The 26296-nt window shown below is 47.4% G+C and overlaps 2 protein-coding genes across 13 annotated transcripts; both read right to left on the bottom strand.

Annotated features, from left to right (window-relative positions):
- Positions 1–7272: 7272 nt before the first annotated feature.
- ZNF34 (zinc finger protein 34) lies at positions 7273–19053 on the bottom strand. Of its 12 annotated transcripts, none has more exons than XM_047842162.1 (8): positions 18710–19028; positions 18243–18338; positions 14400–14483; positions 12452–12503; positions 11946–12033; positions 11507–11651; positions 10953–11072; positions 7273–8768 (listed from the first exon to the last, which is right to left on the bottom strand). In XM_047842162.1, exons 5-8 carry the CDS (start codon positions 11976–11978, stop codon positions 7408–7410), a joined length of 1659 nt encoding a protein of 552 aa, XP_047698118.1. In that variant the 5' UTR covers positions 11979–12033; positions 12452–12503; positions 14400–14483; positions 18243–18338; positions 18710–19028; the 3' UTR covers positions 7273–7407. The 12 variants fall into 12 exon arrangements, with proteins under 12 accessions (XP_047698118.1, XP_047698127.1, XP_047698119.1 ...); XM_047842171.1 differs by having other exon boundaries at positions 11507–11633; positions 18710–19022; XM_047842163.1 differs by lacking the exon at positions 14400–14483.
- A 1243-nt stretch (positions 19054–20296) lies between these two features.
- RPL8 (ribosomal protein L8) lies at positions 20297–22956 on the bottom strand. The gene is made up of 6 exons (XM_047842187.1): positions 22837–22956; positions 22459–22605; positions 22238–22379; positions 21510–21728; positions 20695–20810; positions 20297–20494 (listed from the first exon to the last, which is right to left on the bottom strand). The coding sequence occupies exons 2-6, from the start codon at positions 22594–22596 to the stop codon at positions 20336–20338; spliced, it is 774 nt and encodes a 257-aa protein (XP_047698143.1). The 5' UTR covers positions 22597–22605; positions 22837–22956; the 3' UTR covers positions 20297–20335.
- Between the last annotated feature and the right edge of the window lie 3340 nt (positions 22957–26296).

Below are 26296 nucleotides of genomic sequence, written 5' to 3'. Positions count from 1 at the left end.
GGGGAGGGTCAGCGTTAAATATGAAGAGTGTTTATACTATTAAAATTAAGCCAGTATTATTCAAACTAGGTTGTTCTATTGGGGCACCTGGGGGGCTCCATTGGTGGAGTGTCCAACTTTGGCTCAGGTCATGATCTCACAGCTCATGGGTTTGCAGCCTGCGTCGGGCTCTGTGCTGACAGCTCAGAGCCTGGAGCCTGCTTCTGATTCTGTGTCTCCCTCTCTCTGCCCATCCCCTGCTCATGCTCGCTCTCCCTCTCTCTCTCTCTCTCTCTCTCAAAAATAAACATTTAAAAATATTTTAAAAAACAGGTTATTAAAAACTTAAGATGTTAATATAATCCCCACAGTAACCACAAAGAAAATAACTAAAAATATAAATATACAGAAAAGGAAAGGAATTAGAATGGTACATGATAACACACACACAAAGCAGATAGTAAGAGAAAAATTGAGGAACAAAAAAACCAAGACATAAGACACATAGAAGTAAGTCTCTCATCAGTAATCACACAAAATATAAATGGATTAAATTATCCTATTAAAAGTAGAGGTTGGCCAACTGGATTGAAAAACATCAGGATCCAACTACATGCATCTATGAAAGACTTCATCTTAGATATAAGGACACAAAGAAGTTGAAAGTAAAAGGATGAAAAAATATATTTCATGCAAATAATAACCAAAAGAAAGTTAAAGTGGTTCTAATATTTTCAGAAAAGGATACACTTTGAAACAAAAAGGATTAGAAGAGACAAAGAAGGAAATTATGGACTGATAAAAGTTTCAATATAGCAAGATATAACAATTATAAACATACACCTAACAGTAAAGCTCCAAAATATATTAAAGCAAAAATGATAAATTTGAAGGAAAAAAAACCCAGTTCTATAAGGATTGGAGACTTCAATATTCTACTTTTTTTTTTTTTTTTTTTTTTTTTTTTTAACAGAGAGAAAGAGAGCAGGGAAGGGGCAGGAGAGGGAGAGAGAACTTTAGGCAGGCTCCATGCCTAGGGCAGAGCCCAATGTGGGCTCTTAGCTCATGACCTCGAGATCATGACCTGATCCAAAATCAAGAGTCAGATGCCTAACCTACTGAGCCACCCAGGCATCCCAACTGCACTTTCAATAGTAGATACAACCAAACAGAAAATCAATAAGAAAACCTGAGGTGCCTGGGTGGCTCAGTTAGTTAAGCAGCCAACTTTGGCTCAGGTCATAATCTCATGGTTTGTGGGTACAAACCCCACATCAGGCTCTGCACTGACAGTGGGGAGCCTGCTTGGGATTCTCTCCCCACTCTCTCTCCCCCTCCCCAACCCGTTCTTTCTCTCTCTTTCAATATAATAAATAAATAAACTTAAAAAGAGAGAGAGAGAAGCTGAAGGACACTAAAACCAGCTAGACCTAACAGACGTCTACAGAACACTCCACCCAATATCAAAATACATATTCTTCACAAGTGTACCTGGAGCATTCTCTAGATCATACTATAGTCTACAAAACAAGTCAATATATATATTTTGTTTGTTTGAGAGAGAGCGAGCACACACAAGCAGGGGAGGGACAGAGAGAGGGGGAGAGAGAATCCCAAGCAGGCTCCGTGCTTTCAGTGCAGAGCCTGATGCAGTGTTCAAACCCACAAACCATGAGATCATGACCTGAGCAGAAATCAAGAATTGGATGCTTACCCAACTGGATGTTTACCCAGGTGTCCTGAGAGAATCTTTTTGTTGTTGTTTTATTTATTTGAGAGAGAGAAAGAGAGAGAGAGAACAAGCGGGGGAGGAACAGAGAGAGGGCAACAGAGGATCTGAAGCAGGCTCTGTGCTGACAGCAGAGAGACCTATGCAGGGCTGAACTCACTTAACCGTGAGATCATGACCTGAGCCAAAGTTGGACACTTCACTGACTGAGCTACCCAGGTGTCCCCAAGTCGTAATATATTTTAAAAGATTAAAATAATAAATTATCTTTTCCAATCACAATAGAATAAAACTAGAAATCAATAACAGAAGAAAAACTGGAAAATTAAACCAAACTCTTAAACAACTAATGGGCCAAAGAAGAAATTACAAGAGAATGTACAAAATACATAGTGACAAATGAAAACAAAAAAACACAAAATACCAAACCTTATAGGATGTGGTAAAAGCAGTGCATTGAAGGAAATCTATAGCTATAAATGCACACATTTAAAAAAAAAAATTCTCAATAACTTAACTGTACAACTTAAGAAATTAAAAAGAAAAAAAAAAGCAAACTAAACACAAGTTAACAGAAGGCTAATTAATAGTAAAGATCAGAGTGGAAATAATGAACTATAAAATAAGGAAATAGAGAAAAAAAAAAAACTAAAAGTTGGCTCATTAAAAAGATCAACAAAATTGACAAACATTTAGGCTAATAGAAAAAATTCAAATTAATAAAAACCAGAAATGAATGTGGGGACATTATGACCAGACTTAGAGAAATAGAAATTATTATATGAGAACACTAAAATGATTATATGCTAACAAAACACATAACCTAGATGAAATGGACAAATCCCTAGAAACACACAATCTACCGTTGACCCATGAAGAAGTAGAAAATCTTAATAGACTTATAACTCTAAGAAGATTGAATCAATGATCAAAAAAACCTCCCAACAAAGAAAAGCCCAACACAGATGCCTTCACTGGTCAAGTCTCTTTTTTTTTTTTTTTTTTTTTAAGAGAGAGAGAGATTGAGAACACTTGAGCTGGGGGAGGGGCAGAGGGAGAGAGAGAGAGTCTCAAGCAGACTCCATGCTTATCCAGGGGCCTAAGGCGGAGCTTGATCCCACAACCCTGGGATTCTGACCCAAGCTGAAATCAAGAGTCAAATGGTCAACAACTAAGCCACCCAGAAGCACCTTCACTGGTCAATTCTACTGAACATTTTAAAAAGAAGAAACACCAATCCTCAATATCTTCCCGAAAATTAAAGTGGAAGTTTTACTTGCCTAATGAGGTTAGCCTAATGCTAAAATCAGAGAGACAAAGACAAAAACTATGGACCAATATCCCTTATGAATATTGATTCAAAAATCCTCAATAAGGGGCACCTGGGTTGTCAGTCGATTGGGCATCTGACTTTTGGTTTCAGGTCAGGTCGTGATCTCACGGTTTGTGAGTTCAAGCCCCACATCGGGCTCTGCACTGATAGTGTGTAGCCTGCTTGGGATTCTCTCTCTGCCTCTCTCAGGAGAAATAAATAAGCTTTGAAAAATCCTCAATAAAATACTAGCAAAATGAATTCAATAGCATATTGAAAAGGATTATACACTATGACCAAGTGGGGTTCATTCCCAGAATGAAAGAATGGTCAACATGAAAATCATTGTAATAGATCCCATTAACAGAACGAAAAAAAAAACCCATGGAAACTTTTCAATTGATACAATAAATAAAATACTTAGAAATAAATTTAGCCAAGGAGGCAAAAGACTTGTACACTGAAAAACAGCAAAGATCACGAAGTTAAAGAACATATAAACAAATGAAAATACATCCCATGTTCATGTAGTGGAGGACTTGACACAAGTGATCTACAGATCCAACGCAATCCCTATCAAAAGCTGTGATTTTGGGGCGCCTGGGTGGCGCAGTCGGTTAAGCGTCCGACTTCAGCCAGGTCACGATCTCACGATCTCACGGTCCGTGAGTTCGAGCCCCGCGTCAGGCTCTGGGCTGATGGCTCGGAGCCTGGAGCCTGTTTCCGATTCTGTGTCTCCCTCTCTCTCTGCCCCTCCCCTGTTCATGCTCTGTCTCTCTCTGTCCCAAAAATAAATAAACGTTGAAAAAAAAAAAATTAAAAAGCTGTGATTTTGCAGAGATAGAATAACTCACCCTAAAACTCATATGGAATCCCATATAGGGATCCCAAATAACCAAAAAGATCTTGAAAAAGAACAAAGTTGGGGTATCTGGCTGGCTCAGGAGAGAATGCAACTCTTGATCTCAGGATTGTGAGTTAGAGCCCCATGTTGAGTGTAGCAATTAAACATAAAATCTTTAAGGGGCGCCTGGGTGGCCCAGTCAGTTGAGTGTCTGACTTCGGCTCAGGTCACAATCCTCCTGTTTAGGAGTTCAAGCCCCACATTGGGCTCTGTGCTGACAGCTCAGAGCCTGGAGCCTGTTTCAGATTCTGTGTGTGTCTCTATCTGCCTCTACCCGCTCGTGCTGTCTCTCTCTGTGTTTCTCGAAAATAAACAAACATTAATAAATAAAATCTTAAAAAAAAAAAAAAAAAAAAAAAAGAGGGCACCTGGGTGGCACCATCAGTTAAGCAACAGACTCTTGATTTCTGCTCAGGTCATGATCTCACAGTTCATGGGTTCAAGCCCCACATTGGGCTCTGCACTAAGTGTGGAGACTGCTTGGGATTCTCTCTCCCTCTCTCTGCCCTTCCCCCTCTCACACGGTCTCTGTCAAAGTTAACTTAAAAAGAACAAACAAGTTGAAGGACTCATTTCCTATTCTAAACTTCCTAGAAAGCCACAGTTATCAACAGTATGGTGCTGGCATATAGGCATATAGATGAGTTGAACAGAACCCAGAAATAAACCCTTGCACGTATCATCAATTGATTTTAGATAAGGGCACAGACCATTTGTTATGAACTGTTTGTGTTCCCTCCCCCCGTCCCCATTTAAACATTGAAGCTCTAACCCCCAATGGGACTGTATTTGTAGACAGGGCCTGTCAACTGGTGATAAAGTTTAAATAAAGTCATAAATATGGGACCTAATCTGATAGGGCTGATGCCCTTATAGAAGTAAGAGACATCTGAGATCTCCTTCTCTACCATGTGAGAGCACAGTGAGAAGGCAGCTGTTTGCAAGCCAGGAAGAAAATCCTCACCAGGGTTGAAATCAACCAGCACCTTGATCTTGGACTTAGTCTCCAGAACTATGACAGGTTTGTTTTTGATAAATTTGGTTTTTACGCCACCAGTTCTATGGTATTTTTATGGCAGCCTGAGCCAATACAGGCATACCTTGTTTTATCATGCTTTGCTTTATTGTGTTTCTTACAAACTGAAGATCTGTGACAATCCCATGTCAAGCAAGTCTATTGGCAGTATTCTCCCAACAGCATTTATTCACTTTGTGTCTGTCACATTTTGGTAATTTTTGCAATACTTCAAACTTTTTCATCACTATTACATTTGTTATGGTAACCTGTGACCGGTGATTATGATTCACATGATGACTACCATTTGTTTGAAATAAACTGTTCAAGGTATGCACACTGGTTTTTTAGACATGCTATTGCACACTTAATACGCTGTCCTGTAAATGTAACTTTCATATGAAATGGGAAACCACAAATTGATTTCACTTGCTTTACGGACATATGTGCTTTATCACAGTGGTCTGGAACTGAGCCCTCAAGATCTCTGAGGTATGCCTATACACCATTCAATAAGGAAAGCCAAGTCTTTTCAAAAAATGTTGTAGGATGGGGCGCCTAGGTGGCTCAGTCGGTTAAGCACCTGACTCTTGGTTTTGGTCATGATCTCACAGTTTGTGGGTTCAAGCCCCACATTAGACTCTGCGCTGACACACAGAGCCTGCTTAGGATTCTCTCTCCCCTTCCCTTTGCCACTCCACAACCTGTACTCTTGCTCTCAAAAATATATGAATAAACTTTTAAAAACAATGTTGTAGGGAAAATTGGAGATCTACTTCCAAAAGAAGGAATTTGGACTCTTACCTTATACCATATTAAAAAATTAGCTTAAAATGGATCAAAGACCTAAAACTACAAACTTCAGAAAAAAACAGAGGGGCAAATCTTCCTAAGCTCGGACTTAGCAATTTCTTGAGTAGGACACACAAAGCACAGGCAACAAAAGAAAAAAATACACTGAACTTCATAAAAATTAAAAACTTTTGTGCAACAAAGGACACTAATAACAATAGACAGAACTCACAGAATTAGAGTAAATATTTCCAAATCATATACCTGATAAGGGATTACTACGCAAAACATAGAACTCCTACACCTCAACAATAAGAAAGAACCCAATTCAAAAGTTGGCAAAGGACTAGGACAGACATTTCTCCAAAGATGATATACAAATGGCCAATAAGTGCCTGAAAAGATGTTCAACATCATTAGTCATCAGGGAAATGCAAACCAAAACCACAATGAGATACCACTTCACACTCATTAGTATAGATATTTTTAAAAATGGAAAAATTGGGGTGTCTGGCTGGCTCAGTCAGAAGAGCATGCGACTCTTGATCTCAGGGTTGTGAGTTCAAGACCCATGTCGTGTACAGAAATAAATATATCAACCTTTAAAAAATGGAAAATAACAAATGTTGGCAAGGATGTGGAGAAATCAGAACCTTCTATTCATTGCTGGTGGGACTATAAAACGGTACAGCCACTGTGTGGAAAAGTCTGGCCGCTCCTCAAAAAGCTAAACGTGGAATTACCATATGATCCAGCAATTGCACTCCCAGGATTATACCCCAAAGTACTGAAAGGATCCAAAAAATACTTGTATACAACACCCAAGTGCCCATTAAGAGATGAATGGATAAATAAAACATGGCATCTACAAATCAAGGTCATATTTTTCAGGCATAAAAAAATGACATTCTGATACAGGTTACAACATGGATAAATCTTGAGGACATTATGCAAAGCTAAATAAGCTAGATATAAAGGGCAGCTACTATATGACTCCATACCTGAAGAAGCCAGAATAGGCAAATTCAGACAGAAAATAGAACAGACTGTCAGCAGCCGAGAGAAAGGGAGAGTTATTATTTAATGCGTACAGAGTTTCTGTTTCAGATCATAAGAGTTCTGGAAATAGTGGGGATGGTCATACAACATTGTGAGTGTATTTAATGCCACTGAGCTGTACACCTAAAAACGGTAAAAATGGTAAGTTTCAGGTTATGTGTATTTTACCACCATATCACCTCTATTAAGATACACGGAAAAGCATGAACATTACGCTAATCTTTTTAAATTACAATATATAAATATGTAGAATTTTTCCAGTGGGACTTTTCTAGGGTCGAGGAAATAACAAAGGAAGACCCTCTGTGCTGCATTGACAAGCACGCGGTGTTTTCTTTTGACCACGCGCTGAACTGCGTGAAAGGAAGCTTATGCTAAATCAGCAGTAATGGATTCATTTTCTAAACGGGGGGAATCACAAGAACTTCTTTTTGCCTACCTCTCTCTCAATTTCTCTAAAATGAACATGCACGGCTTCGGGATTAAGGAAAGAGTTGCGTCTGTTTTTAATTAGAAATGCCCTTCATCCGTGACAACACTGTACGGACAATAAATAGAGGGGTGGGGTGGGTCATATGGAGAAGTGCACAGCAGAACTCACGGGCCCTCGTCCACGGTCACCTCGCAAAGTCCTCCCGGAGGTGAATCCTCTGATGCTGGCACATGTTGGAACTGTGCCGGAAGGCTTTCCCACACTTGCTGCACTTGTAGGGCTTCTCCCCCGTGTGGATCCTCCGGTGCTGGATGAGGTAAGTACCCTGGCTAAAGGCTTTCTTGCAATCGCTGCATTTGTACGGCTTCTCTCCGTGGTGTGACCTTTGGTGGTGGATGAGTCTGGAACTGTTGTGGAAGGCCTTCCCACACTCACTGCACTTGTACGGCTTCTCTCCCGTGTGGATCCTCTGATGCTGAATAAGGTGTGTGCTTTGGCTGAAGACTTTGCCACAGTCGTTACACTCATAGGGCTTCTCTCCAGTGTGGCTTCTCTGATGTTCAACCAGTTTGGTTTTTTGGATGAAGGCTTTCTCACATTCATTGCATTTATAGGGTTTCTCCCCAGTGTGAATTCTTTGATGTTGGATAAGGTTAGAACTTTGGGTAAAGCCTTTGCCACATTCTTTGCACTCAAATGGCTTCTCTCCAGTGTGAGTCCGACGATGCCGGATGAGGATTGAGCCATCACTGAAGGCTTTCCCACAGTCATTGCACTTATAGGGTTTCTCTCCAGTGTGGATTCTCTGGTGGTAAATAAGGGAAGAATAGGCACTGAAGTGTTTCCCGCAATCACCACACTTGTAGGGCTTCTCCCCGGTGTGAATCCTCTGATGCTTCATGAGGTTGGGCCTTTGGTTGAATGTCTTCCCGCACTCACCACACCGGTAGGGGATCTCCCCTGAATGCATCCTTCGGTGACTGATGAACTCGCAGCTCTGGCCGAAGGCTTTCCCACACTCTTCACACTTGTAGGGCTTTTCTTCGCTATGAAGCCGCTGGTGCTTGACGAGGTTAGCACTGTACCTGAAGGCTTTCCCACAGTAACCACAATGATGCAATTTTTTCCCAAGAGGAATTATCTGAGCTTCTTTAGCCAGATTTGCACTGAAGAATTCCCCAGAATCATGGACTACATTTATCTTTTTTGTCCTGTGTACACGCTTATGGTTATTGAGGTATGATCTCTGTTCAAAACTTTGTTCACATATATCACATTTGTGAGGTCTCTGGTCAGAGATCGGGCTTGACTGGAAGCTGAGGCTCCGTGCAGACTCCTGGATGCTCTCCTCATTAGTCCATGTGACTGGCCTCAGGCATCTCTGTTCCACAGGCTCGTCCAGGCTGTCCTCTGGCTCCCGGACACACGCACGGGCCTCTCCAGGCTCAGGTCCCTGGGAAACAGCACTCTGGAGTCGATCCAGTTCTTCCCCATCAAGCATTTCTCCTGAAGACAACTCACTGTACTCAGTCCTGGTCCCACGAGCTGAAACAACAAACACATCTCTGGACCACCTGTTCTGCCTTCAGAAGGAAGGTACGAAGATGCTGCCAACCATCGGTGCCGTACCGATTCCACCACCTCCAGGGTTACAACGCCTTGCAGAGAGGAGAGCCGGTAGCTCAGAGGCTTAAAGAACTCACCCAAGGCTGCAGTCATGTGGCAGTGCAAGTATTTAAACCAGGCCTGACGAATTCTTCCTGCCCGCCTTCTGCCCACAAAACCTTCCTAAGTGCGGCTATAGGGCGCAGGTCCTCATTACAAAGGGACAGGACACGGAAGCTTCATGCCACCACGGAGACCAGGGGGCCCTGAGAGTCACAGAGGACATCTGACAAAGAAGGGAGTCTGAGGCCACTTAACAACAGCTAATTCACCCCAAAATTCAGGGTAGGAAAACCAGGTGCCTCCTCAGGACATCAGAAGGCCAACCTCGTGCCAACCATGGGCCTTGGTGTCCCTGAGCTCCTCCTCGCAGGCTATACCCATTCCTGTGTCTTTCCTCAGGGGCCTGAGAGGCAATTACCAGCCCCTTAAACTCAAGGTGCCACACAGAATGGTTCCTGATACCCTCAAGCCTCCTCTCCTTCCTGCCTTGACCAGACATTCATACACCAACTCCCCTTGCAGAAACATACCACCAGAAAGGTACTTTCTGTGAACCAAGAGAAACATCCACAACGACCCCAAAACGGGGACAACCAAATGTCAACAAGAATGGAAAATATCTTGGAGTGCCTGGGTGGCTGTCGGTTAAGCATCCAACTCTTGACTTCAGCTCAGGTCATGATCTCACAGTTCGTGGATTCGAGCCCCACATCAGTGTGGAGCCTACTTGGGATTCTCTCTCTCCCACTCTTTCTGCCCCTCCCCTGCTCTCTCTCTCTCAAAATAAATTAAAAAAAAAAAAGGAAAATAATTTGTGGTAGATTCACACGGCAGAACATCATGTGGCAACGAAAGAGAACAAACTGAGTCCACCACAGCAGCCCTCACAACGTTCAGATGCGTGAGACAAGACACAGAGCTGAGGGGCAGAGTGCCGTCCCCAGGAGTCAGAGAGAAGGGTCCTGTGAGGAGCAGTGGGAAATGACAGGAGGCCCAGTGGGCTCCCAGGGAACTAGAAAAGTTCTACCTCTTGATCTGGAAGAGGATTTTTATAAAAATTCACTGAGTTATAAACAAGATTTACCCTGGTTCTAGAAGTATTTATATTTGAATAAACAAATTTACAAAAGAGAAATTCAAGTCCTTTGAACCAAGAGTTGCTTCTTAGGACATCACCAAGACGTGCAAAATAACGCTTATCAGAGTTGTTCATGGCAATGAAACTACAGAGCACCCTTTCCACTGGCACTTCCAACAAAACCAGTGACTGACTTGTGCATAAAGACGGACACTCATTGGGGCGCCTGGGTGGCTCAGCCGGTTGAGCATCCGACTTCAGCTCAGGTCACAATCTCACGGTTCGTGAGTTCGAGCCCCGCGTCAGGCTCTGGGCTGATGGCTCAGAGCCTGGAGCCTGCTTCTGATTCTGTGTCTCCCTCTCTCTCTGCCCCCCCCCCCCCCCCATTCATGCTCTGTCTCTCTCTGTCTCAAAAATAAATAAACATTAAAAAAAAATTTTTTTTTTAATAAAAAAAAAAAAAGATGGACACTCATTGAGTGAAAAAGGAGGTGACAGCAGTACACTTGGGAGCACTGCATCCCTGTCAAGAAGCAACATTCGTATGGGCGTGAAACAGCACGAGAAAGGGGAGAGTAGGAACACACTGGTATCTGGGTGATGACATATTCTCTCTTTCTTGTAATGGTCCGTGATTGCCAAGTGGCAATTTTAGTAAAGGAGAATGAAGCGATGGTCTCCATACTATGGCCCTGCCTGACCCTCCTCACAAGGCGTGAGCTCTGGAGGGCAGGGCTCCATGAGGTCCCATGGACCCAGCCTTCCCTCACAGCATACCCAAATGCCCTTCCCTCTTCTCCTCTGCCAACAATGCCCCCTCTCACCCTCCTAGAAGATTCAGCTCAAGAATTACCACAATGAGGTACTCAGAATAATGCTGCCCCAATGCACCTTGTTCTCAATTCCGGAACCATTAACCATACACCCTGGACTCCAACAGATGCCTGTTCAGCAGCTGTTGGGGAAGAGCCCCCTTCACGCACCTGAGACACTGACTCTCGATCGCCCTTTCCCTTTGGCACCCTGTGCATCCAGGACCCATGGTTCATCCCCTCGCTCCAACTGTGTGATCACCCCAGGCTTGGGACCTGCACGTCCAGCTCCTAAGAAGAAAACAGGGCCTGGGGTTGGTGCCAAGGAACAGGGCTGTACTGAGCATGATCTCACATCTCCTTCCTGTGGCAGGAAGAGAAGCACAGGCAAAGTGGGGTGATGGGGAGTCTGGACACTCTGGAGGGCTGGGGGCAGTCGTAAAGAGGCAAATTGAACACAGGGAACAAAAGTGCAGAGGGCTCTCTCCTCTTGGAAGGTACACAATCCCTCTGGGGAGGGACCTGTCTCGGGTCTGGAGCAGGAGGCGCTCTTATCTGGGAGCTCAGAGTCAGATGACAGAAGCACAGACCCAGCCCTGCCTGGCCCCTCCTCTAGCAGACCAGGCCTGCCCAGGACCAGGGGGAAGAGGCCCCCAGCCCAACCCCTGCTGAGCCCTCAGTTCCCGGGGCTGTTCCCTGAGCTGCATCCTAGTGAGGGGCCTTACCCAGGGAGACCAGATTCCTGTAGGTCTCCAGCATCACGTCCCTGTAGAGGCCCCTCTGAGTAGGGCCCAGACGGCCCCACTCCTCCCGGGAGAATAGCACGGCCACGTCCTCAAAGGTCACCTCAGCCTGGAATGACAAGGGCTGCTGCAGGCCCAGGTGCGACTCAGTGTGGGCCCTGGGGGCAGGTGCCGCAGAAGCACTCTAGGAGCAGCAGCACAGGGGCAGCTACAGGAATGATCCCCCAGCATGACCCAGGGGAGTGGCCCGGGCCCTTGGCTGCTAAGCCAGCTAACTAAGGAAGGCCGGGGGAATCCCAGGGTCACTCCTCCTCTGCTCAACGCCCCAGACCAGACATGCCTCACAGTGCCTGCTGAGGCAGCAGAAGCGGGAAAGCCCTGTGTGGAGACTTCACACCTCCCAGGGAAAACGGATGCTCACCTGGGGCAGGGCAGACAGGTGCAAAGTTGCCATCGCCTGGTACCCTGGGCTTCCAAGGGGAGGAAGTCAGCAGTAAGCCACACTGGTGCTGAGGGAAGAGAAAGGAACACGTGGAGGCCCAGCCTGGCCTCTCCTGTGGGCACCTTGAGGACCATGTTCATCCCCATCAGGGCACAGCTGGCCTCCCAGGCTGACTCTGCTCCCTGCCTGGGGCTACCCTGCCCAACCTGGCACCCAGTACACAGACACGTGCACAACTCCTCGGGTCATCTGCTCCCCTCAACGTCCCTGACACGCCAAGCTGTCTCATTCAGGAGAAAGACGGAGATACCCATTCACTTTACATGAAAGAGTAAAGACAACTCGTTAAGTATTGAGGAGAAAAAGAAAAAGAAAATCAACGGAAGGCATAGAACAAAGTCAAAGTACAGACGGCAAAAAATACAACAGTAGTCGAAACAATTCAGTGGATGAGTAATGATAAGAAATAAAACAATTAAACTCACCTACTAGAAGCACAAGACTCTCCAACAGATGCACACAACGCATCTACATAACCTAAAATAAAGTAACACAAAGGCTGAATATAAGACAGATTAAACAAACACTAATTAAAATAAAGCTGTAGAAGATATATACCTTTTCTTTGCCTTTAAAGCTCTTTATTGAAATATGACATTTATGAAGAAGAGTTGAGAAATCCTGAACACACAGCTCCAGGGGCAATCACAAGGGCCCACACCCACAGAACCAGCACCAACGTCAGCCCTCCTGCCCCTGCAGGCACTGCTTCCTCCCTGAACACCCAAGAGTGAAGCTCTACCCTGAATGCCACCACCACAGATCAGCTATGCCTCTGGTGAGTTTTTTATCAAAGGAAATATAAGCTGTCTATACTCTTGACTTCTTCCCCTCATTCATGATATTTGTGGGCTTTTAATATGCATTGCTATGTGTGGATCAGCATTTATTTAAACCAATTAAAACAGAACTGAAAGCAAAAATTATAAGAACAAAAATAACAATCCACGTTAATAAAAGGAAAATCCACCAAGAAGACATAATTACAGACATGTATGTATCTACCAACAAAATCCAAATGTAGAAAGCCAATGCTCTAACTGAAGCAGCAAAGAGGAACCTGGCAAAGCTCCACTGGAATGAGAGATTCTAACACATACCCCTCAGAAGCAGGAGGACTGAGTAGAGAACAGCCACTTAAAACATAGAGAATAGACACTTTCCAAGATGCACATTCAAAACTACTAAAATAACATCATGAACCAGGCAACAATGAAAGTTTCAACAACTTCCAAAGGCTGACACATTTGGGAAAACATTCTCTCACCAGACCGCTGTTATGCTGGAAATATATGCTAAAAACAAGTACCCCTTTCCAGAAAACCATAAAAATGGAAACAAAGGCCACCTAACAAAAAAATATACATTCTTTAAAAATTTTGTTTTAATGTTTATTTATTTGGAGAGAGAGAGCGCGAGCAGGGGAGGGACACAGAGAGAGAGGGAGACAGAGAATCCCAAGCAAGCTCCGCACCATCAGTGCAGAGCCCAACGAGGGGCTCAAACTCACCAAACAAGAGCAAGAGATCATGACCCGAGCTGAATCCAATAATCAGACATTTAACCAACTGAGCCACACAGATGCCCCGAAAAATGTGCATTCTTAATGCACTTATTTTAGCATAAGAGAGACTGAAATAAACTATCTAAACATTCAATAAGAAATTAGACACAGACTGAGAAAAGTGGATTCAAGGAAAGATTAAAAAAAAAAAAAAAAAAAAGAACACCACTTAATTTAAAGAAACAAAATAATATCTGGGGCACCTGGGTAGCTCACCTGGTTAAGCGTCTGATTTGATTTCAGCTCGAGTCATGACCTGACCTCACAGTTTGTGAGACTGAGCCCGAGATGAACTCCACACTGACAGTGTGGGAGCTTGCTTGGGATTCTTTCTCTCTCTCCTCTCTCTGCCCTGCACCCCCCTTGTGTGTGCTCTCTCTCTCTCTCTCTCAAAATAAGTAAACATTTTAAAATACATAAAATAAAGAAACAGAAAATAACACTGGTCCTTTAGAATGCTAATAACAAATATCTGGCAAGTCCAATGAGGGGGAGGCAGCAGAAAAGATAGAAAAAGAAATACTATTAAAAACAAAAAAGTCAGGGAGGGGGGCACCTCGGTGGCTCAGTCAGTTAACCGCCCAACTCTTGATTTGGGCTGTCATGATTCGAGGGTTGTGGGATCAAGCCCTGTGTCAGGCTCCACACTGAGTATGGACCCTGCTTAAGATATTCTCTCTCTCTCTCTCTCTCTCTCTCTCTCTCTCTGCCCCTAGCCCCTCTCCCCTACTGACGCTCTCTATGAAATGAAATGAAATGAAATGAAATGAAATGAAATGAAATGAAATGAGGGACACAACTCTACATACCATACATTCAACAATGGCCATCAAGTGTTGTCCATAATGCCAGGGACAAAATGGTAAAACTTCACTGAAGGACATCAAAAAGACCTACAGAGAAACAGACAGTATTCACAAATAGGAGGATTCGATATCATAAAAATGTCAACTCTGCTCAAATAAACCTATTAATTCTGTGCAATCAAAATTGCAACAGGACATAACACGAAATCTGACAAAAATGACTAAATATCAAAATAATGATCCACGATTAACTAAGACAATGCCAAAAAAGAACTAAGGTAGGCAGAGGCATGCCCTCCCACCTATCAAGACTTACTGTAAGGCTATGGTAATAAAAGCAAAGTGTAAGCAAAGTAAAGAAGATAAGGAACAGACCCATGCATATGTTAATGACATGCTATTCATAATGGTACCAACACAACTGATTTTCCTTAGGAAAATAAAATTCAATCCCTGCCTCCTAAGGCCAACAAAAATATACTTTAAGCACATAGAAGACCCAAATATTTTTTTTTCAAATTACAGCTATTCTAGGAAAATACACAAAATACAGTCCATAGAGGAGAAGTTGCTTAATTTTACTCCAAAAATTTTTCTGTACAAAACACAAAATTAAAAGACAAGATGCAGAGTGAAAGATATTTGCAGACATAATACATAAGAAAAGATACACGGAATATATCTTAAAACACACACACACACACACACACACACACACACACACACAGGACAAGACCATTCATTTAAGAAACTAAACACAGAATGACTTGGTAAGTCACAGATGATGAAATCAAAGAGTCCAATAAACATTTGAAACAATCTTCAACGTCATTGAGAATTGGAGAAAGGCAAATTCAAGACTTCTCTCCCCACAGTTTGGGAAAAATGTAAAATGCTTCGCAATATCAAATGTTGAAGACATAAAGAACAATGAGATCCTCAGGGTCCTGCGGGAGTATAAACTGGTACAGTCACTCTGGAAATCCACCTGGCACCACCTGGAAGAGCTGAAACCCTGTAAATTCAGTCAGGAAACCTAATTCTAGGTATGTGCCCTATAAAAACTCTTGCTAATGCACACAACAAGATACACAAGAATGTTACCATGTGGCTGTGTGTACCAAAACAAACAAACAAAAAAACACCCCAAAATCAGAAACTTCAGTATCTACTATCAGGGAATAGTCACGGTCACAGCGATTGAAAGAAATGAACCACATCAATGTCAGAGGCAATACAAAGCTATAAGGTTGAATGAAACTGTTAAGTCCAGGATATCAATAGTACATAATGTACGGTATGCAGACTTTTAAACACAAAAACTCTAGTGGGAATGTAAAGGTATAAGAAAATGTGTCGACAGCAAAATAATAATCAACAGAGTGAAAAGGCACCTAAGGAATGGGAGAAAATATTTACAAACCATGTATCTGATAAGGAATCAAGATCTAAAATATATAAAGACCTCACACAACTCCACAGGTTAAAAACCAAAAACCCAACTTAAAATGGGCCAAGAACCTAAATTTCTCCCTCAAAGCATACAAATGACCAACAGGTACATGAAAAAGTTCTCAACATCACTAGAGAACTGCAAATAAAACCACAATGAGTTATCACCTCACACCCGTCACAATGAGCATTATCAAAAAGCAAAAGATAAGTGCTGGTGAGGATACGGAGAAAAGGGAGCCCTTGTGCACTGTTGGTGAGAACGTAAATTGGGGCAGCCATTACGGAAAACAATGCAGAGGCGCTTCAAAAAATTGAAAATAGAACTAGCACATGATCCACCAATCCCACATCTTGTTATATTATCCAAAGGAAATGAAATCACTCCCTGAAAGAGAGATCTGCACTCCCATGGTCACTGCAGCATTATTCACAATAAATAGGCAAGACAAGGAAACAACCTAAGTGTCCAACGATAGATGTAGGGATACAAGATGTGGTACATATACACAATGGAATGTGACTCAGCCACAAAGAATGAAATCTTGCCATTTGCTACAACATGGGTAAACCTGGAAAATATCATGCTAAGTGAAATAAACCAGACACAGAGAGACAAATACTACATGATCTCACTAACGTGTGGTATCTAAGGGCCCAAATCATAGAAGCAGAGAGTAGAATGGTTTGGCTGCCAGGGTTTGGGGGTTGGGAAAAATGGAGACATATCCATCAGAGTACAAACTTTCAGTTGCGCTACATGAGTAAGTTCTGGAGATATAACATACAGCACTGTGACTACAGTTAACATTACTGTAACTCTGAAACTTGCTCAGAGGGTAGATCTTAAATATCCTCACCACAGAATAAACAAAAAAAGGGCACCTGGGTGGCTCAGTAGGTTAAGCATCTGACTCGATATCAGCTCCAGTCACGATCTCACTGCTAAGATTGAGACCTGCATCGGGCTCTGTGCTGACAGCAAGGAACATGCTTGTGATTCTCTCTGCCTCTCTCTCCGCCCCTCCCCTCCTAGTGCTCACTCTCCCTCAAAACGAAAAAAAGAAAACAAAAACAGCAAATGGTGCCTGTGTGAGGTGCTGGATGTGATTATCTCACAATGTACACCTGTATCAAAACATCAAGTGTACACTTACAACTTCCACAATTCCTGTTTGTCAATTGCACCTCCATAAAACTAAAACAAAATAAAAAACTGCTGAAACTATGTCCAAACTAAGGGTTGCTCAGGGAAGCAAATGGGACTGGGGACCCTGCCTCTAAGGGCAATTTCACTTCAACAGCTTTCTTAAAAAAATAAAAACAAAAACTAGGAGCGCCTGGCTGGCTCAGTCAGTAGAGCATGCAACTCTTAACCTCTCAGGGTCATGAGTTCAAGCCCCAGTTCAAGACTCTCATGGAGTCTACTTTAAAAAAAAAAAGGAGGGGGGGACGCCTGGCTGGCTCAGTCCCTATAGTATGCTACTTCCTTAACCTTGGGGACACAAGTTCAAGCCTCACATGAGGCATAGAGATTGTTTAAAACAAATCAATGATGTATTTTTTAAAAATTGAAAGCTTGAAATACACGTGGCAAACCCAGTCACTAGTGTTTGCTAATCTATTCTCCATATTTTTAAGTTTTCTCTAAAAAAGATTTTTTTTAATGTTTTCAAAGCACAAAAACATGGTGTATTTTTTAAAATACATTTTTTTAAAATGTCTTCAGTTCCTGACCTTGAAGAGAGGCCTCTAAGACACATAAAAACGTGGCTGCTAGGGGAGCCTGAGTGGTTCAGTCAGTTGGGCGTCCGACTTCAGCTCAGGTCATGATCTCGCAGTCTGTGGGTTCCAGCCCCCATCGGGGCTGCTCCGAGCCTGCTTCGGATTCTGTGTCTCCCTCTCTCTGCCCCTCCCACACTCACGCTCTGTCTGTCTGTCTCTCTCTCTCTCAAAGATAAAACAAACATTAAAAAAATTAAAAACAAAACAAAAACGTGGCTGTTAAGAGAAGGCCTTGGAGCGCCAGAGGCAAAAGAGGATGGTTAGGAAGGTATATCGGTGGGGCAGGCATTTCGGGGAATTGCTAAAGGCAAGAGGGAAGCGAGGGGCACGGGAAGGGGGATGGTAAATGGGAAGGACAAGAGCCGAGGAGAAAGAGTGTGTTTTGGCATTAACTGACCCAAGCTAGAGACCCGGTGAGGAGAGAGATGGGGCTAGGGACAGGGAACAGGACGACTCAGTGGAGAAGCGGGGGTGGGGGTGGGGGTGGGGGGTGGGGGGGTGGAGAGCTGGGGAGGAGTGGGGAATACAACCTGGACCCACATGCGAGGGAAAGACTTGGCTCAAGCCGGGGGCTATGGTAGCGGGGTTTATTTGGGAGAGCTGGCTTACCGTCTGCGGGGTGGAGAGGAGCTGGCAAGGAGAGGGCCTCGAGTCACCAGGCCATGAGAGTCCCGGGCATCCCGGGACGCAGCCCTCTAGGGCGACCTGGGAAGAGGAATGCGGTGGAGAGACGCCGAGGCTCCCGGAGTCATAAAACCCGGGAAGGGGAGTCTCGGGCGGGGCAGGGGCCCGGCAAGGAAGGACTCCCGGCCAGGGCGATCGGAGAGCGGGACGCCAGGTTTGGGGAGGACACCAGTCGGGGTTTGGGACCCATCGGAAAACGCCGGAGCAGGAACAGGGCTTTTCGTGAGGACTCCGAGAGTGGGGAGGGAGCCTGCCCGAGGGACGCCGGGCGGGAGAGGTCGTCGACAGCGGGGTGGGCCCCGGCCCGAGCATCGCGTTGCTACAGGGAAGGGCTGGCACCCCGCGCCCGGGAGACCTCGCGGTCACCGCCGCCCCCACCCAGCCACACTCACCTCAGCACCGCAGAGGAGCCGCCGCCGGGCCAGGCCCCAATAGCCGCACCCGCTGCAGCACGGCAACCCAACCGGAAGTGACCTCCCCACCCCGCGTCCGAAACCGGAGGTACCCTGGGGCCGCTCTGGGAAACGGACTCCTCGTCTCTGTAGTTAGTCTCCCTAAGGAACTGTAAACTCCGTGCCGGAAGCCGGGAGCGCTGCCACTGGGTGGCAGCCTGGAACCATGACCCCGAAGCTTCAGATCCGAGGCAAGGGGAGGCTTAGGAACCCATTTCGAAGATTAATAAACTACAGCAATTTTCAGGGGAAAGCTCTCTAGTAATTCCTCAAGGCACTGCCACCAACAAAAGAACAGGTCCTTTCCTTTACAGAGAATGGCAGAGAAGCCACGTGATGACCAAGAAAGATGCTTATTGGTTAGAGCCCCTTTAGTTCAGCACACTGAACGCAAGCTGCGTCCACTCTAACTGGGATAAGGGGTTCCCGGGTGCTTGCGAGTAGAACAAAGCCTCCCTGGGGCCACTTCTTGGCCAAGGATCCAGACCACTTTATCCAGAAGGGGAAAGCAGTGGCAGGCAGGTTATTCTACAGATCAGGTGACCAAGCCTAGCCCTCTCTCGTTAAAGAGGAAACCCCAGCCTCCTGTATGTTCTACCCATTACCAAGGCCTAGCCCTGCTAGGTTCACTGCCTAGGTGTGGTGGGTGGTCAAGAGGCCAGTGGAGACCGGGAAAGCAAGACCTGTGGGCAAGGTTCATGCTAGAGACAAGTGCAGAACCCACCAAGAAGCCACCTGGCAACAACAAAAAGGTCTGCTCTCTGGTGGGAGACGCCTGACTGCACACAGCCTCTCGAAACAACCCTGAGGTGACTGGTTCTGATGCACTCTGGGAGATGGTCCCCAGGAACTCTCAGTCCCTGGCCTTCCTGCCTGTGGTCGGTACAAGGAGTGTTCTACCTCAACCAGCCACCAACCTCTCTGCCCCCAGCCTTCCTGCTTCAAGGTATCACTTACAGAGGGCTGCAGCCCCTGCTTTTTACACAGGTTCACAAAGGGAACTACTGGGGCAGGGAGCTCTGGGAAGCAAGTGTCCCGGTTCTGAGGCTGCCATTACCATCTCTGCACCAGACTGGCTCAACATTATCTGCCTTGGATCTCCCACCTTTGATGAACTGTCAAAAGTTTGGGACAAGGTACCATGAGCCAAACAGGGAGCCCATTTGTCCTGAGAAACTAACCTATCCTGGTCCTGGCTTCCCACCGTAGGATGGCTTCCTGGCTCTCCAGCCTGCAGCTTCAGGAGCACCACTCTCACCCCAAAGAATCCATACCCTGACCTAGATCCTCCAAGAACTCGAGAGAAGTTAACACAGATGTGGGCAGAATTCTCTGCTCTGTGTATTGCATGGCACAGTAGTTTCCAGGAATCAAGGTGTGAAGATCCCTAGCACCCCACCTCTTCTTTCCAGAGCTTTCACTGTTCACTGGTGCTTCTAACTTCATCTTCCTTCTCCTTACACAAAGAGCTCCATGGAGGTCCTCCCGGCAAAGACCCTTCCCTCTGAAACCACAAGCAAGCACAGCTTAGTGGCAAAAGGACAGATTTTATTGAGCTCCTCGTCCCTAGTTTTCTTTCTCCTGCACAGTCTTGGTTCCCCGCAGACGCCCAGTCCGGCGGGCAGCAATAAGACCCACTTTGCGGCCAGCAGGAGCATCTCTGCGGATAGTAGAGGGTTTGCCAATGTGCTGGTGGTTGCCACCTCCAAAAGGATGCTCCACGGGCTGCAAGCAGAAAAAAGTGGTATTAACATAGGGATGTGGACCCCATCTACCTCAGGACTTGGGTAAGAGCAGGATCAACTGACACGTGCCAACAAACCGTAACACAAAAAAGGAGACACTCCAGGAAAGCACCTGTCCATCCAGCCTCCCAGCCCCCAAATCCCTCAACACCCCAACTGCCCGATTTCTGGGTTACTTACATTCATGGCCACACCACGCACACGTGGCCAACAATTCCTCTTTGCCTTATACTTGTGGTAAGCACGCCCAGCCTTCAGAATGGGCTTGTCAATGCGGCCGCCTCCAGCCACCACACCTGTTGGGGAGATCAGGCACCTGAGGGAGGTGCACCATACCCTCCCAGAACTTCAGGACCCTATCAGGCTCTGAGCATCCTTGCCAGTACCCCACCCCCACACCAACCACCCTCTCACTACAGTCCTACACCGTCACACAGTTCCCAAAATTTCATTAACACCCCAAAACTACCACTGAGCATTAAGACCCTTCGCAACCCAGTAGCCAACATTAAATTTTTCTGGATTTCTCAGGCAGCCAAGCCAAGCCTTTCCCCACGTCATCTGTAATGTCGACTTCAACCCACGATTCTCCAGGGAAGCTCCCACTTTGCTGTGTCGGAGCGGATCACTCAATCTAACCTCCAAACACCAACAGGATGGCTAACCCAGCCTGACACACACATCTTGGCCAATTTTGCTTACTTCGTAGTAAACATACACTCAACAGCATCCCTTGAGTTTGCCACAAGAATAAAAAGATGTTGCCCAAATAGCAAAGTGAGCCAGGGCTCAAATCTTCCTTAAAGCATTTCCTAGTAGCTTAAAAAAGGTTACACATCCCTGAAAAAGCTCTTAACTACGTGGACGTGACAGCAGGAATCACGGAAGAGCAGATTAGGCCACACCACAGACAAGTCTGACCAACAAGTCCCAAAGCCCAGCTCTAGCTGTTGACTTCACAGGCACACAGTGTTCAACTGCTGCCTGCCACTCACCAACCACAGCTCTGTTGGCTGAAGAAATTACTTTCTTTGAGCCGGAAGGCAGCTTCACTCGAGTCTTCTTGGTCTCTGGATTGTGGGAGATGACAGTGGCGTAGTTTCCGGAGGCTCGGGCCAACTTGCCCCGGTCACCAGGCTTCTCCTCCAGACAACACACAATAGTGCCCTCAGGCATAGTGCCCACCGGGAGCACATTGCCTATGTTGAGCTGGGCTGCAAGAAGCACCATAGGTCAGTACAGCAAAGTGGTCCCCCTTAACTACTGCTGATCAGAAGCAATGCAAACCCAAGTCCCCAAGAAGGCCAGCACAGCCCACAACATCCAGCCTCCTCCTACACAGCTCTCTGGGCATCCCCTCTAGTGTGTTTAGCCAAACAGCTCTCACTAGGTGAGACTTCTGCCTGGATGTTCCTCCTGACTTAGGATGTAACCCTCCTCCCAGCAACCACAGGTCCAATCCCCTCCCCATCTCGACCTTCCACACCACACGCAAAGCTTACCCTTAAAAAAGAAAAAAAAAAAAAAAAGGTAAAAACAAAAACGTGCGCCCAAGCGAGTCAAGGGCAGAGAGAGGAGGAGAGAGAAAATCCCAAGGAGGCTCCACACTGTCAGCGTCAGCGCCACCGCGGGGCTCGACGCCTCCAACCGAGATCAAGACCTGAACCGATATCAAGAATCCGACGCTTAAGAGACGGGCAACCCAGGCGTCCGCGAAGCCTACCCTTCTTGCCGCAGTACACGAACTGGCCGGTGTGGATGCCCTCAGCAGCGATGAACAGCTCCGTCCGCTTCTTGAACCGGTACGGATCCCGAAAGACTACCTTGGCGAGGGGTGCACCGCGGCCCGGGTCGTGGATGATGTCCTGCGGGCCGAGGTGGCATGAGTGGCGGGTCCCGGCGGGGCGCCCCGTGTCCCCACCCGCCCGCACGGGATCCCCGCACCTTCACGATGCCCTTGATGTAGCCGTGTCGCTCAGCGAAGTCCACGGCTCGCAGACGCGCAGCGCCCTTGCGGTGCTTGACGTGCGCGCGGAACACCGAGCCGGCGCCCTTTCTCTGCCCACGGATGACGCGGCCCATGGCGGCTGTCTGGAGGCGGCTTACGGTCAGCGCCCGGGCGGCCCAGGCAGCCCCACCACCCTAGCTTCAGGGTCCCAGGTCCCCAGGATCCTCCCTCCAGGTCCCGACCCTTTCCCACCCCCATCCCTGGCCCTGCACCCCAGCTCTCTCTCAGGAATCCCGCCGGGGTCCCTAGCTGACCCTAGGGCAGCGGATGGCGGCGGATAATGCCAGAGCCGCCACGCCACATACACGTCCTACCTGCTGCCGAGCGCGGCCGGAAGAGGAGACACAGCGGAGGAGAGCCGCCTTATCTTCCGGGGCGGGGCCGAGAGCCCCTTGACGTTCCGGCACGGCCGTGAGCCCAGTGCACGCCGGGATTTGTAGTCATCCCGCGGGTGCCCGCGGCCCTTACCCGGCCGCCGGGGCGCCAGGTCACGCAGGTGACCGGATGTCCTGCAGCGGGGTCCCTGTGGACGGGGCCCGGGAGGAGGCGGGAGGGATGTCCGGACTTCATAGAAGTCTCACGGAGGATGAGCGTCGCCCCCTGAGCGGCCGAGGAGACTCCCCCCTCCCCCCCCCCCGCCCCCGAGAGGTTGGGTGACTTTACAGGGTTACGCGGACCCGGATAGAGCGACTTACTCCGGGCGCGGAGTCGCAGGGGTCCTCTCTTGGCCTGGCGAATGCCCCCTTATATAGCTAGAGCTCCTTGCAAGGTTACTGGCTCCCGTCTAGGGCAAGGGCCGCTTTCTAGGGTGAGGCCCTTCCTTGTAGGGTTGTGGGCCCCCTTTTAAAATGGGTGGACGGTGTGGTGGCTTACAGAAGACGGGTGTCTGGACGAAAAATAGCAAATGTTCAACCACCGCGGGTGCGGCCGCTCCGGGCACGTTGCGACTCTGTGCACTGATAGGTTTTCGGAGAGGTCAGAGTGGCCGTACCCGGATGTGGGTATTGGGGAGAGAGACGGGGGCACCCTGGTCTTTGCTTGGACGACCCGGGCAGGGCATGGTTGGCGACGGTCGAGGAGGCTGCCACGGACAGACTGGGCGACAGTAGAGGTTCGGGAGTTTCAGTTGGGATGGTGGGACCTCCGGGGAGGAGGAGTGTCGCCCTCCTGCTCCCTACACCACTCCCTCCCGGGCACGTGGAGGAGGGAAAGTGAGGCCAGGAAATGGAGAGGGCAGAACTGGTGGCTTGGGAAGGGGGAGAAGAAGAGAGTGAACCATGTCACCGCTGCGAGAATGAGGAAAGGGAGACTGGACAAATGACCCTGAGGTGAGGGAACACGATGAGCCTGCTCAGAACCCTATAGGGAGGGGTGGGTGAGGTTGGAGTTGAGAAAGGGAACAGCTGGAGGGGGACCCTTGGAGTGTGAGCTGGAGATAAAGATCAAGTCTACCAGGGCAGGGAGCCCCCAGCTGGGCGTGTGCTGCTGAGTGAGGACTTTCCGGAGTTCCGCCCCAGAGGAGTGGGAGGAGCCTTCAGGAAAAGGTGCCAGGGGTTAAGACCTGGGGGTCAGACAGAGTGAGAACTGCCCACAGGCAGGTCCAGGTAGAGCTTCTTGACTAGGGCTGTGGGTGTGCAGGGGAGACCAGTAGCGGGAGAGGTCGCAAGGTAAGGGGAGTGAGCGCAGGGGTCCCAATGGACAGAGACTTGCACTCAGGACTTTGCAGTAGGGTGTTTGCTAGCAGCAGTGCAGTCAGGTAGGCCTTGGAGGGGCGGTGACAAGAATGACATCGTGAGAAAGTAAGAAGGGGGCCACGTGGCCACATGCTGAAGCGAAGAAGCAGAGGGGACTGGTGAGGCCCCAAGAGAGGCAACAGTTGGGTCAGCAGGGTTGGGGACTCAGGAGGCATCGCAGCCCTGGCAGGGCCAGGGGCTGAGGGTGAGATGGGAAACAAAGGCAGAAGGAAATGGCAGATAAAGTTAAATTTCCTTATAACCCGCAGCCCATTGGCAAATACTTGAGGCAGGCAGAGTAAAATGTTTCTCCTTGAACTCCCTACTGTCTTAATGGTAATGCTTTGCTAGAGGGAAAAACAACCTTAGTTTGACAATAGCGGGGCCTCCAATATCCTGTGAGTCTTCTCTAGCCTATGAAAATCTCTTTGGGAACTTCCCCTGGACTCTACCTCCCCTGACTCCATGGTATAACCAGTCTCTCATGGTTCCCAGGACAGCTCTTTCTGCCCACGGGTCCTATCCCCGTGCTTTAATAAAATTACCTTTTTGCACCAAAGACATCTCAAGAATTCTTTCTTGGCTGTTGGCTCCTAACCCCATGAACCCCATTATCACCCCAAAAAACCCCATCAAGGGGCACCTGGGCCTCCTTGGGGCAGAGTGAGGGGTTTTGAGGTCAGCCCAGGATAGGCTCAGAGGACCAGAAAGGCACAGGGAGTGGCAGGGAGGTGGGGACAGTACTTGGACACTCAGGCTATGTGGTCCCTAAGGTCTCAGATCTCTGGGATGAGATATGGTGGAGGAGGGCCCCCCACTTTCTCTTTGCCCTAGAGCTCAATGCAGCCAGAAGGTGGCTAACCAGGCCTACTGCAGGACATGTGTTCAGAGCCTTGCCATAGGCAGATGGTCAGTAATGCCAGCCCAAGAGTTCCAGGGGATGAATGGCAGCTGTGAGCCCCCAGTGAAGGTTCTGGGCCCAGGGAAGCCTCAAGAAGTGCTGTTGGGAGCGGGGGGAGGCTTGCTTGCTTGGATGCTTCCTCCTGAAGGCCCACCTGGAGATGGCAGGCATGGACTGACTTAAGGGAGGGCAGCCAGTTCTGGGGCTCTCTGAGGTGCAGACACTTGCCTGATATTTATTGTGCCCCTGCCTCAAGCTCAGTGCATCTGTCCTTGCAGAGCTGGGGATCCTGGCTGGTGCCCTCCCCCTTCAAAGTCCAGAGACCTCTGACTTGCCTCCATCTCGCTAGCCTGAATGTTAGTCCCCGTGTGAGAGGCCGCCAAGTCCGGCACACAGCAGGGACTCCACAAATCTGGGTCACCTGATGATGGGGACCTCTCCAGGGGCAGCCACACTGGGCATGGGGTTCTCAAGCCTTCAAGAGGGGTCCATCTGCCTTTGCTCATGCTGGTGAGCCAGCCACCTTTCCCATGCCACCCAAGGTTACCTCTTCCCAGCATTTCAAACTTTATTCTTAGTTCTTTATTTCCTTTTAAAGTTGCTTTTTAAATATTTTTTTGTCATGTACACACAAGAATAATTTGGTTTAAAATTTTGTTTTTTAACATTTATTCATTTTTGAGAGTGGGAGAGACAGAGCATGAGCTGGGGAGGGGCAGAGAGAGAGGGAGACACAGAATCCAAAGTAGGCTGCAGGCTCTGAGCTGCCAGCACAGAGCCCGACACGGGGCTCGAACTCACAGACCACGAGACCACGAGATCATGACCTGAGCTGAAGTCAGACGCTCAACCGACTGAGCCACCCAGGCGCCCCAAGAGTAATTTGGTTTAAACATGTATGACCACGACTCTCTTCTGTCTTTTTGCACTTGGCTCCCCGCCCCCACATCAGCTGCCCTCAGGCAAATAACAACACTATGCTTCTATTCTTTGTGTGGGAACAATAATACTGTCTTTCATACGGTTATTGTGGGAGTTAAGTGAGTGGATATACACCAAGGACATAAAGTATGCCTACAAAAGTCATCAGGGCTAGAGAAGTCAGAGTGGACACACTCGGACACAACCAGAGAGGTGTTT

The sequence above is a fragment of the Prionailurus viverrinus genome, chromosome F2, assembly GCF_022837055.1.
Source record: "Prionailurus viverrinus isolate Anna chromosome F2, UM_Priviv_1.0, whole genome shotgun sequence".
Taxonomy (NCBI): domain Eukaryota; kingdom Metazoa; phylum Chordata; class Mammalia; order Carnivora; family Felidae; genus Prionailurus; species Prionailurus viverrinus.
The sequence above is the reverse complement of the archived record's forward strand: the minus strand, read 5'-3'. Positions and strand labels throughout refer to the sequence as shown.

What these genes read in the sequence shown, in the direction of transcription:
- ZNF34 (XM_047842161.1), bottom strand. Translation starts at nt 18,629, where the DNA reads ATGCTCGGGCCGGGGCCCACCCCGCTGTCGACGACCTCTCCCGCCCGG. An exon ending in TCCTCTCCACCCCGCAGACG is followed by an intron (nt 14,484 to 18,242) that starts GTAAGCCAGCTC and finishes GTTTCTCTGTAG; the next exon opens with GTCTTTTTGATGTCCTTCAG. An exon ending in ATCGAGAGTCAGTGTCTCAG is followed by an intron (nt 8,769 to 10,952) that starts GTGCGTGAAGGG and finishes TTGTTGTTTCAG; the next exon opens with CTCGTGGGACCAGGACTGAG.
- RPL8 (XM_047842187.1), bottom strand. Translation starts at nt 22,596, where the DNA reads ATGGGCCGCGTCATCCGTGGGCAGAGAAAGGGCGCCGGCTCGGTGTTC. An exon ending in AGCCAACAGAGCTGTGGTTG is followed by an intron (nt 20,811 to 21,509) that starts GTGAGTGGCAGG and finishes TCTCCCCAACAG; the next exon opens with GTGTGGTGGCTGGAGGCGGC. An exon ending in TGCGTGGTGTGGCCATGAAT is followed by an intron (nt 20,495 to 20,694) that starts GTAAGTAACCCA and finishes TTCTGCTTGCAG; the next exon opens with CCCGTGGAGCATCCTTTTGG.